This window comes from Scyliorhinus torazame, chromosome 7, assembly GCF_047496885.1.
Source record: "Scyliorhinus torazame isolate Kashiwa2021f chromosome 7, sScyTor2.1, whole genome shotgun sequence".
Taxonomy (NCBI): domain Eukaryota; kingdom Metazoa; phylum Chordata; class Chondrichthyes; order Carcharhiniformes; family Scyliorhinidae; genus Scyliorhinus; species Scyliorhinus torazame.
The window spans coordinates 278,684,518-278,699,034 of record NC_092713.1 but is presented as its reverse complement, the minus strand read 5'-3'; the positions used below and the strand labels follow the sequence as shown (position 1 = coordinate 278,699,034).

The following is a 14,517-nucleotide window of genomic DNA, read 5'->3' as shown; positions in this document are numbered from 1 at the left end:
CTATATAATTCTGTGAGTCTGACAATGTCAGGCTGTCTCTTGACTCGTCTGTGCGACAGCTCACCCAATTTTAGCACAAGTCCCCAAATATTAGTAAGGAGGACTTTTCAGGACTGACAGAGCTGAGTCTGGCGTTGTCGCTTCCACTGCTTGAACCAATGCTGGGTGGGTCTGTCTGTTTTCATTCCGTTTTGTAGATCTAGTAGCGGTTTGATACAATTGCGTGGTTTGCAGGGCCATTTCAGTCAACCACATTGCTGTGGGTCTGGAGTCACATATAGACCAGACCAGGTAAGGATGGCAGGTTTCCTTCCCTAAAGGACATCAGCAAACCAGATGTTTTTTTACGAAAATTGACAATGACTTCATGGTCACCATCACCAAGATTAGTTTTGAATTCTAGATTTATTAAGTGAATTTAAATTCCATCAGCTTCTGTGTCTCCAAATCAATAGCCTGGGCCTCTGGATTACTCGTCATGGTGGCAATACTACTACATCTCCAGCTCCCTGACAAAAATAGTATATTCATCCTCATATATTAATTATTCTACCATTTCCAACAGACCACATCATCCAACACATCATGTCCATGTCATGGCGCGCCATAATCTTAAACTCAGCTTCACAGGTATTTCCTTCCAATTTAAAACACTGAGAGTGGGACCTTCTAGTCCCCGGCAACAGAGGAGTGGACAACAGGAGATGCTGTTGACAATGGTGGGACTGGAAGATCCCACCACTGACCAATGGCAGGACACTTCCGCTGCTGAAAAACACGCTACGCGGGGGAGGTGGGGCACAGAAAGTCCTCTCCTTTCTCTTGCAATTATCCTTGATAATCTGAATCCTTTTTAGGATAAAACGATGGGTGCGATCTATAGGCCTCTCCGTGCCTGACCCAGGGCGTGGCGAGGCTGGTAAATCTCACGAGAGGGCTCTCGCAAGATTTACTGGCGTGATCACACCTTGTGCGATCTGACATGATTTCACAAGGCTTCGCGATCAGTTCTCACCCATTGAGTTTGGGTCCCAGGTTTGTACATTCGAGTTAGTCTCACTTGAATATGTCCACGCTGCATCTACCCAGCGCCCAGGCCCAACGGCCTCACCTTGAAGACTCCGAATGAGCGCTGTTTAACACTGGTTTCCACAAATGTGGACCAGGCGTGCCGGCACTTGGGGATCGCCCAGGCTCATAGGTGGTTGTGCTCTGGGCAGGGTGGTACCCTGGCACTCCTGATGCCACCCTGGCACTATGGCAGTACCTAGGTGGCACTGTGAGGTTGGCATGTGCACAACCAGGGTACCTGCCAGGGTGCTAGGCTGATTGTATCAAGATGCGCAGGTGTGCCTATGCTGCGGATCGGCTTCAGGGTGCCCTGCCCTGGGGTGCGGGAGGCTCAATGACCCCTTATTTGTAAGTTGGGGTGGCCCGGAGGCTGCAGTGCGGGTCTAGAGATTGCGACACCATAATCTCTTCCCGGAAATGGAACTAAGTGCGGCCTCCGCGGGACATTCCTCACATGGCCCCGATACGATACAGCGTCCCATTTAATAGTGGGGTCGTTCTCGATGCTGCCAGTGGCAGGAAATACCCGGCTAAATGTGCTTGACGCGGAACTCTGCTTCATTTCTGTTAAATCACGCCCTGTATCAAAATTTAGATTCTAATTCCCAATGTGCCCTTATCATTATCAAAAGGAAGTTAAAAAGCTGATAGCTTAAATTGTTACAAAATAATATGTGGATGTGCAATATTGCATTGACTTCTATTTTTATTACATTAACACAATATACAATTGGGACATCATTATGTTTTTCATGGTGTCTAATTGTAGTGCCCTTTATCCACCGGATACTTGAACATGTGGCGAGTTCTAACGTTATTCATTTGTCTTGTGACTATAAATTCAAATGCCATCCAGTGCATACTGAAGTCTAATATTGGTTGAATGAGGTTCAGAATATTTGTTCTGATTCTATGCTGGCAGTGGATATATGTAAAAAATGACTAAAAATGTGCTTCATATAGTTAATGGCCAACAGTATTTGTACTGCAAGATCATTGTACTGCAAGAGGGCAGCATGGTAGCATTGTGGATAGCACAATTGCTTCACAGCTCCAAGGTCCCAGGTTCGATTCTGGCTTGGGTCACTGTCTGTGCGGAGTCTGCACATCCGTGTGTGTGCACGTGGGTTTCCTCCGGGTGCTCCGGTTTCCTCCCACAGTCCAAAGATGTGCAGGACTGGCCATGATAAATTGCCCTTCGTGTCCAAAATTGCCCTTAGTGTTGGGTGGGGTTACTGGGTTATGGGGATAGGGTGGAGGTGTTGACCTTGGGTAGGGTGCTCTTTCCAAGTACCGGTGCAGACTCGATGGGCCGAAGGCCTCCTTCTGCACTGTAAATTCTATGATAATCTATGAACAATTTTTATTTTGTTACTACACAGTTATTTTAGAAGTGATAATCAATGTGCTTCTTATGAAATTCAATGGACAATGTATATATTATAGCAAGTCCACCTGGAGTAAGACAAGAGAGCTGCTGCAGATACAATGACACGCAAGTTGACCAATAATTTAAGTTTATTATCATCAACTAGTTCAGTAGCAACTATAAGAGACTGAAATATATTCAAGAACTTGTGATAAACTCTATAATCCAATAAAATATTTTCTTATCTTTCTCATCAGACCCTAATACAATCTTTTCAGAAATTAAAAGTTGCAGTATTCTCCTTCAGACCAAACAAGGCAATTATAAAAATGTAATCAATCATCATGCAATCACTGATATAACCTTGAAGTGTGCATGGGACAGGTATGATGGATTTACTGGTCTTTTCCTGTCCTTTTTAGTGTGTTTCTATGTCTTGCTCCCTTTCAAAACCTAAAAATTCTGGCAAAACATTACTTATGGTATAAATCATAGACAAATAGTTACAGAAGTAGCAAGAGCAATCCAGAAATAGCAAGAGCAATATGTTCAGAGACAGCAAATTTCAAATTAATTTATATAGTTAGAGAAAAAGATTTATTTAAAAACAAAAACAGGTCATAGTAATTCTAAAGCCTGAGCAGGTCAAAGAGGAATACCACAGCTTTAATGGGATTTATTACATCTGGGTACATTATATCTCTCATCATTAGACAAATGTGCGAACGTCATTTGACGCTTTAGCCTAGTAATTGCCATTAATCCAACAGTAATTAGCAGCCTTCCAATAATAATAATTGTAATCAACAAGGAAGACAAAATGATTTCAGCAAATGGAGGGTTCTGTCTAATTATTTTGTTAAAAAGTCCAAGCTTTCAAAATAAGATTGAATTCACAAGATTTTCCCTGTCCCTCACCTACCGTCCAGATTTAGTATTACAAATATCTGGAAAATGCTCAATAATGAGTTACACAAATTGCAAATTAAAGTTCTCATACCAGCCAGTGTTTACAACATTAAATAGTAATTAAGATGGTATGTTCCTAAATCTTTAACTCCCCAGTCCCTTTCCCACCAAACTATTTCAAAATGAATTTAAAAGTTTGGGATTTTTTTGTAATTTGACAAAACCCTCTGGTAACTGACTCAGCAAAGCTCTTTATAAAAGCTCAGTTAGGATACTTCAATTTGGTAAAGTGTATTTTACTCTATACATTATTTATCAATTCACATATACATCTACAAGTTGAGAACCAAGAAGTGATACAAAGCGGTTATTGCATAGCAAAAAAAGCTGACTAATTTCATTAGTTAATCACAACAATGTGAGAAAGACACATGAAGACATAAGGGAGTAACATTTAGTTCAGCGGTGGGTGAAGACAGCAGCATTCTTGTAAGATGAGACTTTCCACAAAAACAAATTGTGATGTGGACAGCAAAAAGCATCCAAAGCATTTACAGGGAAGATGAAGGAGCCCCGTCCCCAAAATAAAAGAAAATTCTATACAGGTTTTATCTACACAGGTTTTTTAAAGTTATAGTTCCACAGATACTAGAAGCCCTTACATTTGAAGTATATTTTTCTCACAGCAATATTGCTAAAATACAAGGCAGTTATGAAGATGAGGGATTTTGTCAGCTTGATTTTGTTAAGATAACACTGTTATACTTCTAAGTCCTCCTTCAACACTGCTTTTCAACTACATAGGTATAGTTTTTTTTAAATAAATATTTGGATAATATATTTACAAACTGGACTTAATTAAGGGGTACATATAGATTATCAAATTGGACCAAAATTATGAATGGTCGTACAAAGAAATGTCTTTACACATATTGGTGCCTTTTAGTCAGACAATGCTGACACATTTGAAGCTTTAGGATTAGCTGTTCAGAAACTGCCTGAAAACCGTCATTTTAAGCGGATCTCTTCATAATGTGACTGCAAATTTTGAACCACTAACATCATCAATTCAGATTGCATTCTGTGGCCTTATCTTTCCCACTGAAAGAGGCACTGGGGTCACATCAAAGTGACCTCTGCGCAAAATTCCCTTTCCCAGGCTGTCCCTATGCTTAGTGCCAAAGCTCAGGAATACCAATAAGTATAAAAAAGTTTCTTTGGATTATTTAGAAACATTGGAGTAGTTCAATAGAACATATTTTTTTCCTTTTCTTCCTTAATTCAAATGGAAGAAATCAGAGTAATTTCAGAGTTTGATTACAAAAGTCACTATAATGTATGCCAGTGTGTACAGTACATGTTAATTATTATCTGTGCTATTGATTTTTCAATAATTTGCATTGTTTGGTGTTTTTGAAGAATAAATTCTGGAACTGCATAACACCACATTCATTTTTGGTTGAATGTGCTCTCAAAAATGTATCACTCCAGTGACATTAATTGGGTATTATTTACATTCTGCTGTTTGGATGTTAAAACAAAGACTAAAGATGCCAGAAAACCTTTCAGCTCAGGTTGGTGCTCGGGGATCCAGTGACTATGTTTTTAAGACCCATGTCTAACAAACCTATTCAAGGTTTGAACAGGGTTTCGGCTGTAATATCCATTTTGTGAGCAAAGTGGTGATAGGTAGTGGACATGGAGCAGTGAGCAGAAAGTTGTTTCAAGAGAAATAAAGCAAAATAAATCTTTCTTCAATTAAAAAAATGTTTTGGAATATGTATGTGTCAGTTAATGACATTTTCCATAATTCTAATAGCAGTTTAGAGAAGAGTAATGTGATGTTGTGCAGCTTATATAATTGATATTAAAGTTAACTTATTAACTGATCTATGACAGTGTTCTACAGTGATTTCATTGAGAAATGAGCTTCCCCCTCCACTGATCAAATACCACCTTAAATACATTCATAATTTTTTGTGTGCATTGCAGTTTCCTCTTGGCTTATGCACAAGAGAGGAAGATTGTAATTTGTCGAAAATACCAAGTTAAACTCAGTCACACTTTTGTTTGATAAAGAACAACATCAGCTCATAAGGTTGTCGGGCCTGTATATTTTGTTATTCAAGCAGCAATTTTCAAACTATTTATATTTTAGATTATATCATGAATATCTCAAGTTTTAGCTTTGGTTCTCCCTGTTGATCAAATATGGATGGACTTTGCAAAGTAGAAGATAATAGAATCTGCTGTGTCTTGAATCTGATGATCTTTATAATAATGACCACATTCTGGTTTGCATTCATTTGCAATTGTTGCAAAGTTTCACCACCACCGTGACCACACACACCCCTCTCCGCCCCCTCCCCCACTCCCCGCAGCTGGACACATTAACTCTAGTCGGAGCCCTGTGCACATGATAGGTTTAGCCGCATGCTTTCGGAAGACTCATAGCAACACATAATCATTCTCAAAATGTCTCATCATTGTCTGTGTCAGAGAATATACAGATGTGGAATCTTGTTGTTGATATTGACAGCAGTGCAGTTGGGGAGGGAGGACGCGCAGGATGGCATGGGAGGTGTGCTATGGGATGGCATGGACTATAGACGGGTTGAGAACCAAAAACATAAGAAGGTATGAATGAACAATAAGAATACAGCTTATCTGGAACATCCTTGTAACCTGCTCAGAATATTTTCATTTCCCTCGTGGCTGTATTCCTGTTGAAGATGAATTTGTATTTTATTTAATCTTTAATTGCTTCTGGGAAAAGCTTCACCAAATGGTTTACATCATTGGGTCTGTGCAGAGGATGGGAGGGATTTACATTAGGGCTGATGGTGCGGGTGCAATGTTGCCAATGGCAGTGAAAGGAGTTTGAAAAGTCTTTTCTCTTTAGAAAAGTTCCTTTCATTGCCTTTTTTTTGTATATTTTGTTTTGGCATTGAGTAGCTTTTCTGGGGTGCTCTGCTGAGGATCTCTGTTGCTTAGCATCGTCAAACAGTCACTAGAGAATTGCACATATTCTGGCATATGATATCATTCAGTTTGCTTGGCAACAGAAATAATCCCAATGGCAAAACTGCATAATCCCCTTCCAAGAAAAGAACAACAACCACAAGCATAAAAGCAAAATACCGCAGATGCTAGAAGTCTGAAAGAAAAAGGAAAGTGCTGGAAATGCACAGCATGTCTGACAGCACCTCTGGAGTGAGAAACAGAGTTAACGCTTCAAGTCAAATATGTCTCTTCTTTAGAAATGGCCCAGTTCTGAGGAAGAATCATGTTTGACTCGAAATTTTAACTCTCGTTTCTCTCTCCACAGATGCCGCCAAATGTGCTGGGTATTTCCAGCACTCGGTAGTTATTCAATATTTACAAGTACATTGACACCCCAAAATGATGTAAATCAGTTAATTTAAACACCAATAAGGAGTTTTTAGTGCAAGCGAGCGTTGTATAGCTTGGGCAGGAAGACCACTTGGAGTGCTGTGCTGTTACTGTTCACCTGTCTTGTAGTTGTAATAAATAAGGGGAAAAAAAATCATCGACATCAAAATAAAATTATCACATTTAATAAGCTGTAGTCGACAAGATACGTTTATTTGGTGAACTCTTGAGTTTTTCAAAAGAATGTTTGCATGGCTCCTCAACGTTTTCCAGTACAGGCCTTTTGATTGTATCAAAATTCAGTGATTATTACGGACAACCTTTGTTAGCTCAAAAAAGTGGAAAAAGCTAACATTATTGGTATCGCTGAAACTTGAAGTGACAGGTTTATGTAGAACTGTTTAGTAATGCATCCAGCTATCACTTAACAACATAAAGATATTTAGGTATTTAGGATTTTCTAATTTGCTTTTAAATAATACAAATTTAAATGTCCTTGTTATTTAAAGATAGAAAATACTTTGCTGATTTTTGGTAGGGAGAATGAGGGTGTTCCATAAATTAATCTGAAAAGAGCAATTCACTTATCTAGGCAAGAAATAATTACATACTAGTTGACACCACACTCCTTACATTAAGGGCTTATCATTCAGTAACTACCATTTGAGTCACAAACCCCACTGGCTATTTTAATAGCTATTGCTATCCTAGAGTAAACATGTCGATGTTTGGTGCATAATAACTAATTGCATTTCAAACCATGTGTTATTATGGGTAAATTTTCCACATAATTTTAAAGAAAATATGGCTGAAACATATTCAACCTTTGCATGATAAAGTTCAAACTTTGAAATCTCTTTCTTCTAGATATACCTTCGAAAGAGCCTGAAAATAAAACAAACAGATCTACAAAGTCTGCAACCAAAGCCAACCGGGGACCTTATCCAACTCTGGATAGAAAAGCTTCTCACTACTCCTGGTCAAGAGCCAGAAATATTAAAGACTATTTCACATTTCACATGAACCCTGCCGTGAGAGTAGTTTAAAATCCAAATTTCTTCTGTTAATGTACATGCTGTTAGAAGAAAGTCGCTAGATAATGGGAATAGCGAATCAGTAATAACTCTGTAATATCAGCTGGGACATAGAACTAGACTGGTGTTACCGCCAAGGTAATAATGCTTCATACAAGATAGTTTTCTTTCTGATGGTATCAGAAAAATATTAGGAGTTTGTTTCAGAAAGGGCAAAATAAAAATAATGTATGCAACAAATAATGTATGCAACAGCTGTAATCTGTTAGAAATGTCATGAAATTTCCCAATAAATAAAATTAGTTTGAAATCTAAGGAACTCTTTTTCTTTAAATGTTTTCTAGTTATGTTCATCATCACCTTTAATAACTGTCTCTCTATTCAAATAAGTAGCCCAATAAACCAAGTTGAAAATCCCAAACATTAATGGAAATGCTATTCTGGCCAGTCTGTCAATTTTACTGACACTGTTGAACGTCTTCTTGGGTTCTGGGGGCTTTTGCTCTGGTTTGGGTTCTTTGGATTCTACACCAGCACTCTTTGCAATGGTTGCCAGGCCTGCATCCTTTGCAATGTTTGGTGCAAAGTTCGCTGATGTTGCTGTGTAGGTGTTGTTTTTCTTCAATAGAGCCTCTCGTTCCTTTTCCTTTCTCTGTGAAACAAAATTCAAAACATTTTCCCCAAAAAATACTGTTGAAGAGAAAGCACATTGTTGTCATCATCAATAAAAGAATTACACTTAAAAAGGGCATTGGTTTAATTTCTGTTTCAGCAAAGTTCAGTTTTTCCCATATATTGCACAGCTTTTCCTTTCCTTCCCCCAATTGTCCTTTGATACTGTCTTGTGGACAGGGAAATGATAATGAACATCGGTCTTCTGAGTAAATCTCGAATAATTAACTCGGACATTAGGTAATTTGGTTGGTGCGTATAAGAAGCAGAGCGATTTTAGATACAGAAAATGGGAGGCAAAACCATTTCAACAGGGGGAAAAACATACTCGTAATTCATGATTTACAAATTTGCCAAAGATGAAAATTATTTTTAGGAGCTGGACAAGGACATTCATTTGAGACAACACCATGGTTGAATTTTCAAGGGGACGTGGGATCGCAACCTGGTGTGGGTGGAAATTTAAAATTGTGGTCCCGGTAGTCGTCTCGGCGACCCGGTGCCTCCGGGGCAGTTTTAAGTTTTAAAGGGGCCAATCTGGGGGAGACAGTGAGAAATGTGGTTGCTGTCAACTAACGGCCCCTTAAGCTGCTGAAGGAGCTCATTTAGGAGCTTATGCATTTGGAGCTATAATTTTCCATACTTTTATCAGACAAGCTCAAACAGTCTTGTGCAAGTTGGTGCATAGCTGTCCAGATCACTGCCAGGTCACAATAAGTTTCTCCATAGTTAATATTTACTCAAATTGGTGGGGTCAACGAGCGCTATTTTGAGCGTTGCTCCTGACCTTGTCTCCTATGGCCCCTTTTGACCACATTCGACTTCCTGGCCACCTTATGAGCTGTTTCCTCTAAAAGGCAAGGTTGTGGCAGCCTCCAACATGACTCAGCATCACTAAGCAATTCACTTGCATCCTGGGCATTTATATTTAAAAACAGCATCGCAAGAGCAATGCACTTGTCATAACCCCCACAAGGTCCATAGAGAAAACATTGTCGATCTCCCCTGGGACTCGTGGATTACGTGCTTCCCAGTAGTGGTTGGAGACCACCCAGCTGGAGCTTGTTAAAGTCTACTCGCAACAGCAGCCCAAGCAGGGGCAGGATTGGGAGAGAATTACTGCCGTGGCAGAGTATTGTGCATAGTTTCAATAAATCCTTGTTCCAGTACCTCTGGCTTTTTCAAATTGGAAAACTGGCAACGAGGACAAAAATAAAATCCATACTTGTTTGTGGAACTGCCCAGCTGCCCCGGATGTTTACTGTCCTGGAACGTATGGGCATAAAAGCTCAAGATGCCACTGTTTGGTAAGCTGAAAGCCTTCGATGCAGACCTGGAAGATTGAAACCAGTATGCTAAATGCATGAGGTACTTCTTCAGGCTAATGGTCTTTGAGGGGAAGACCGTCTGAAAGTCCTCCTCTTGACCACTTGTGGGACCCCGACTTTTGGAATTATAAAGAGCCGCACCAGTCTCCAAATCATATGACGAGCTGATCGCATTGGTAGCTCAACCCTATGACCCTAACCCTTCCATGGTCATGCAGTGGTGTAGATTTAATATGGCGATGCAGTCTCCAGGTGCATCGGTCACTGACCTCTTGACCGACCTTAGGCATCTGGAAAGAGCATTGTGGGTTTGAGCCATCCCTTTCTGAAATTTTGAGGGATAGGCTGGTTTGTGGGATTAACAACATGGCCACTCAGAGGAAGCTGTTAGCGGAACCCACCTTCGATTTAAAATGGGCCATCGAGCTGTCACTGTCCCGTGAGTACACAGAGAGAGGAGTGCAGGAGCTGCAGGGGTCCATGGAATATGGTGTCCATAGTTTGGCCCGCCCTTGGTTTCAAACTCCTACTGAATCATGGGACAAGGTCAGGCAAGCCAGATCTCCTCCCAAAGGGCAACCCCAAAGTCAATTTCACAGCTGGGTCAAGCACTCAGGAGCCACACCAGAACTATGGGATAGCTCCCCCAAGGGCAATGGGGGGGAGATGACCACATTGCCAAATGTATGGCCAGAGGACACATGCTGGCCAGAGCCACCAAATGCAGCATAGAGAATGTTGTCCAAGACAGTCGCCAAGATCACCACAAGCCTAAGACTTGCTTGTGCCAAGACGTTTGGATGACTTCGCACAGGAATAGTGCCACTGATGTTACACAACACTAAGGTGAGGTTGGCGACCTACACCAGAGAGCCTTTGAGCATCATGAGGACCACCGTAACTCGGGTAACACATGGGTAATAGTCAGTCCATCTTCCCTTGGTTGTGGTACGGGTCCCAGGGCCCAATTTTCTGGGGCATGACTGGCTACAAGTCCTCTGTTTCAACTGGCAGCAGGTTTTTCGGATGGGCATGGGAATCTGTTCAGTAGGGTCTGGGCTGGATAAAAGGAGCTAAGGTCACTATCTCTGTGGAAACTGATGCTCAACCCTGGTACATTAGGGCAAGACCTGTCCCTTAAGAATTGGTTGCCACGGTTGACATGGAGCTTCAGCGCCTGAAGGATTTGGGGATTATTCACCCTGGACAATTTGCAGAGGGGGCCACAACCATGGTGCTGGTAATGAAGCCCGACAACTGTGTACAACACTGCGAGGGTTACAAGCTCACAGTAAACAGAGCTTTACCCTAGGCCGGTGCCCAATGCCTAGAGTGGAAGATTTGTACCCAAAACTAGGTTGAGGGTGTTTTCTTATGAAACTTGACATGAACCATTTTATTTACAGGTGCAGCTAGATCCAGTGTCCAGAAGATCTGCGACCATAATCACCCATAGGAAGTATTTGAATACACCCACCTCGTGTTTGGGGTCTTATCTGCTCTGGTGATTTTCCAGCGTGCAATGGAAAATATCCTGCAGGGTCTGCTAAAGGTGGCCATCGATCTAGACAAAGTGCTCATCTCGGGCACCACTGAGAGGGAGCAAATGGACAACCTGCAAGAAATACTCAGGTGTTTTTTCTAATTGGTGCTTGACTAAAGAGGAGCCAGTGTGTGTTCCGTGCAACAGCAGTAACTTACTTGGGATACAGAGTGGATAGGGTTGGACTAACCCAGTGGGACACAAAGTTCAGGCCATAAAAGTGCCTGCGACCCCGAAGAATGCCACTGAACTCCAGTCGTTCCTAGGCCTGGTAAATTATTATGGAAAGTTAATCTCCAACCTGGCCACATTATTGGCTCCACTCCACATACTGTTGAAGAAGGACCAGAAGTCTCACAAGGCAAAGTATTCGTCGGAGTGAAAGAGCGTCTGTCATCCACACAGCTCCTCACTCACTATGGCCTAGCTCAGCTGCTAACATGCGATGCCTCCTCCCATGGCAGTGGGTCGATGCTGGCCCACAGATGGGATGATGTCACAGAACGCCTCATCGCTTTCGTCTCGAGGACACTGGCGGACGCTGAGCGACAATATGCACAAATCAAGAAGGAGGACTTGGCACAAATATTTGTAGTCAAAAAATTCCAGCAATATGTTTATGGGAGGCACTTCTCCATTGTGACTGACCACAAGCCTCTGCTCGGCCTTTTAGGGAGGATAAGGGAATCCCGCACATCACATCAGCAAGAATTCAGAGTTAGGCGCTTTTACTCGCGACGTATGAATTTGCATTTCAACACCGCCTGGGTACACAGATTGGCCATGCCAAGACTCTCTGTCATCAATCATTACCTATAAGTTTCCCATCCCTATCAGTGACTGATGAATGGTTGCAATTCTTAACTTTATGGATACCTTGCCAGTGACAGCTACTCAGGTGTGCGCATAGACGCAGCGGGATCCGAGTCTGGCGAAACTCCGCGTCAAGGTTTTGAGCAGCGGAATGTAGCCCTACAACCTTTTCACCAGAAGCTCTAAGAGCTCAGAGTGGAGGATGGTATTACATTGTGGGGAGCTTGCGTAGTAATCCCGCCGCAGGAGTCCCTGCTCAAGCAGCTGAAGGCACCCGGACACCTCTACGATGACAATGTTTTCTCGTGGTTGTGTCTGGTGGCCCGGTATCGATGTGTAGATTACGAAGGTCAGACGCAGTTGCCCAGTGTGTCAGGAGCATCAGAATCTTTCACTGGCAGCCCCCCTTCATCCATGGGAATGGCCAGGACTCCCATGGGTGCGACTGCCCGTGACCTTTCATAGGGTCCATGTTTCTCGTCATAGCAGATGCCCACTCAAAGTGGGTTGACGTGTACAAGTTGGCCTCGACAACGTCCAGCGACATGGTAGAAAAGCTCTGGCGCTCGTTCGGTACCCATGGGATCTCTGAGGTCCTGGTGTTGGACAATGAGATGACCTTCACGAGTGATGTGTTTACCACATTTACAAAATAGAATAGCATCCGGCGTAACAGAATCTCCCGGTACTATCCCTGATCCAATGGTCTGGTGGAAAGGGCAGTCCAGACTTTCAATAGTGGCATAAAAAGAAAACCATGGGCTCTATGAACATGAGACTGATGCGGTTCCTTTTTAACCACAGCAGAACGTGACAACAAGAATCGCCCCAGCCAAACTGCTGATGGGCCAAAGGCTTAGAACCCGGTTGAGCCTCACATTGCTGAACCTCGGCAGGAAAGTGGGGCGCACCACAAGGTGCAGAAGCAACACCGTGACTCGAGGACACCAGGGCGGCAATTTCACTCAGGGAATGTAGTCTATGCGCACAACATTGGAGATGGGGCACTTTAGCTGCCAGGTGTCGTGCTGGATAGAACATGATGGGTCTCCTCCAAAGTTAGGATCCAGGGGAGAGTTCAGCGGAAGCATTTGGATCGCCTCAAGTAGCGGGAGCCCACGATACACAGTGCCCAACTGGCAGCATTGACATCCTCTCCGTGCCTGGAACCATGCCTCAGCCAGGGAACTGACCCTCTATACCCAGGCGCCCAGTCCAGTAGGTACAGAAAGGGACTCAGAAGTATCCATGCAGAGGGACAACGTGATGTCCGCAATCGAGGCGATAACACTTCGGAAGTCGGCCAGAAAAAGCTGGTCGACGAACCGATGTACACTGCCCGACCCAGAGACACCACAAGCTGAAGCACAGCCTTGGGCAAAGTGGCTCAGAAGGCCCCCACCATTGGCGGCTGAAGGGGAACAATCGGACTGTGTGGGGAAGGGGTGTCATAACACCCATGGGGACTATCAAGAGACCATTGTTAATCTCCCCATCGGACCCGTGGAGTACGATCTTCCCAGGTAGGGGGTGGAAGCCACCCAGCTGGAATTTGTTAAAGACTACATGTAAAAGCTGGCACACCCGCACCAGTTGGTTGTCCATAACAAGGACTGGATTGGGAGAGAGTTACAGCCGTGGACTGAGTATTGCACATACTTCAATAAATCCTTGTTCCACCACCACTGGCTTCCTCAAGTTACTAAAGAACCTGAGGATTGGGACTCAGACTTCTTCTGGGTGTCAGGCTTTGGCTTCAACTTTTTTGTTATGCATTGTATGTTTTGTCTGGCTTGCCATTGTCATGATATGCAGACATGCAGATAATGATATACAGATAGGCAGCTAATGAACACAGAACAGGACATGACCAATGAGCAGGAAGGATACTCAGGGTTGGTATCTCACTATAAAAGGCACGAGGCATTCACACTCTGCCTCTTTCCACTGATGAACATCTACAGAGTGAGTCAGGGTGTATGTACAGCATCACACCTCCAGCACGTGGCTAAGAGCTAGTCTGGTTCAGTCAGACAGAGTAACCACACTTAGGTTAGCAGAGAGTCAACCTCAGAGAGAACTGTGCTAACTGTGCTACTGGTTCATTAAATCAGATTGAACTAACTTCTAGGTCTGGAGTATCTTTTGGTTAAAGCTGCTTCCAGTTGCAGCCTGTGTTATCCCAGAGTACGTAACACATCAGCCATATTTTGCTAGCCAGTGCATAGTGAGATTGCAGGATCCATGTTTTCTCATCAGTTTGACTGTGATAGCAATAAAGAATGGTTGCAATGTTAATCACCCCCTGTGTATTGATTGATCTTGAAAGGTAACAGGACCAACAACACAGCAAACAGGCAATGGAGATGACAGACCTTTGATTAA

At 42.8% G+C, this 14,517-nt stretch overlaps 1 protein-coding gene across 2 annotated transcripts in view; it reads right to left on the bottom strand.

Annotated features, from left to right (window-relative positions):
• Positions 1–2,571: 2,571 nt before the first annotated feature.
• Positions 2,572–14,517, bottom strand: part of LOC140427061 (gamma-aminobutyric acid receptor subunit alpha-1-like) — a 75,896-nt gene continuing 63,950 nt past the window's right edge. For both annotated transcript variants that reach the window (XM_072512526.1, XM_072512527.1), the window contains exon 10: positions 2,572–8,428. In XM_072512526.1, the coding sequence (XP_072368627.1) occupies positions 8,117–8,428 (312 nt within the window). In that variant the 3' untranslated portion in view covers positions 2,572–8,116. The remainder of the gene's footprint in view (positions 8,429–14,517) is intronic.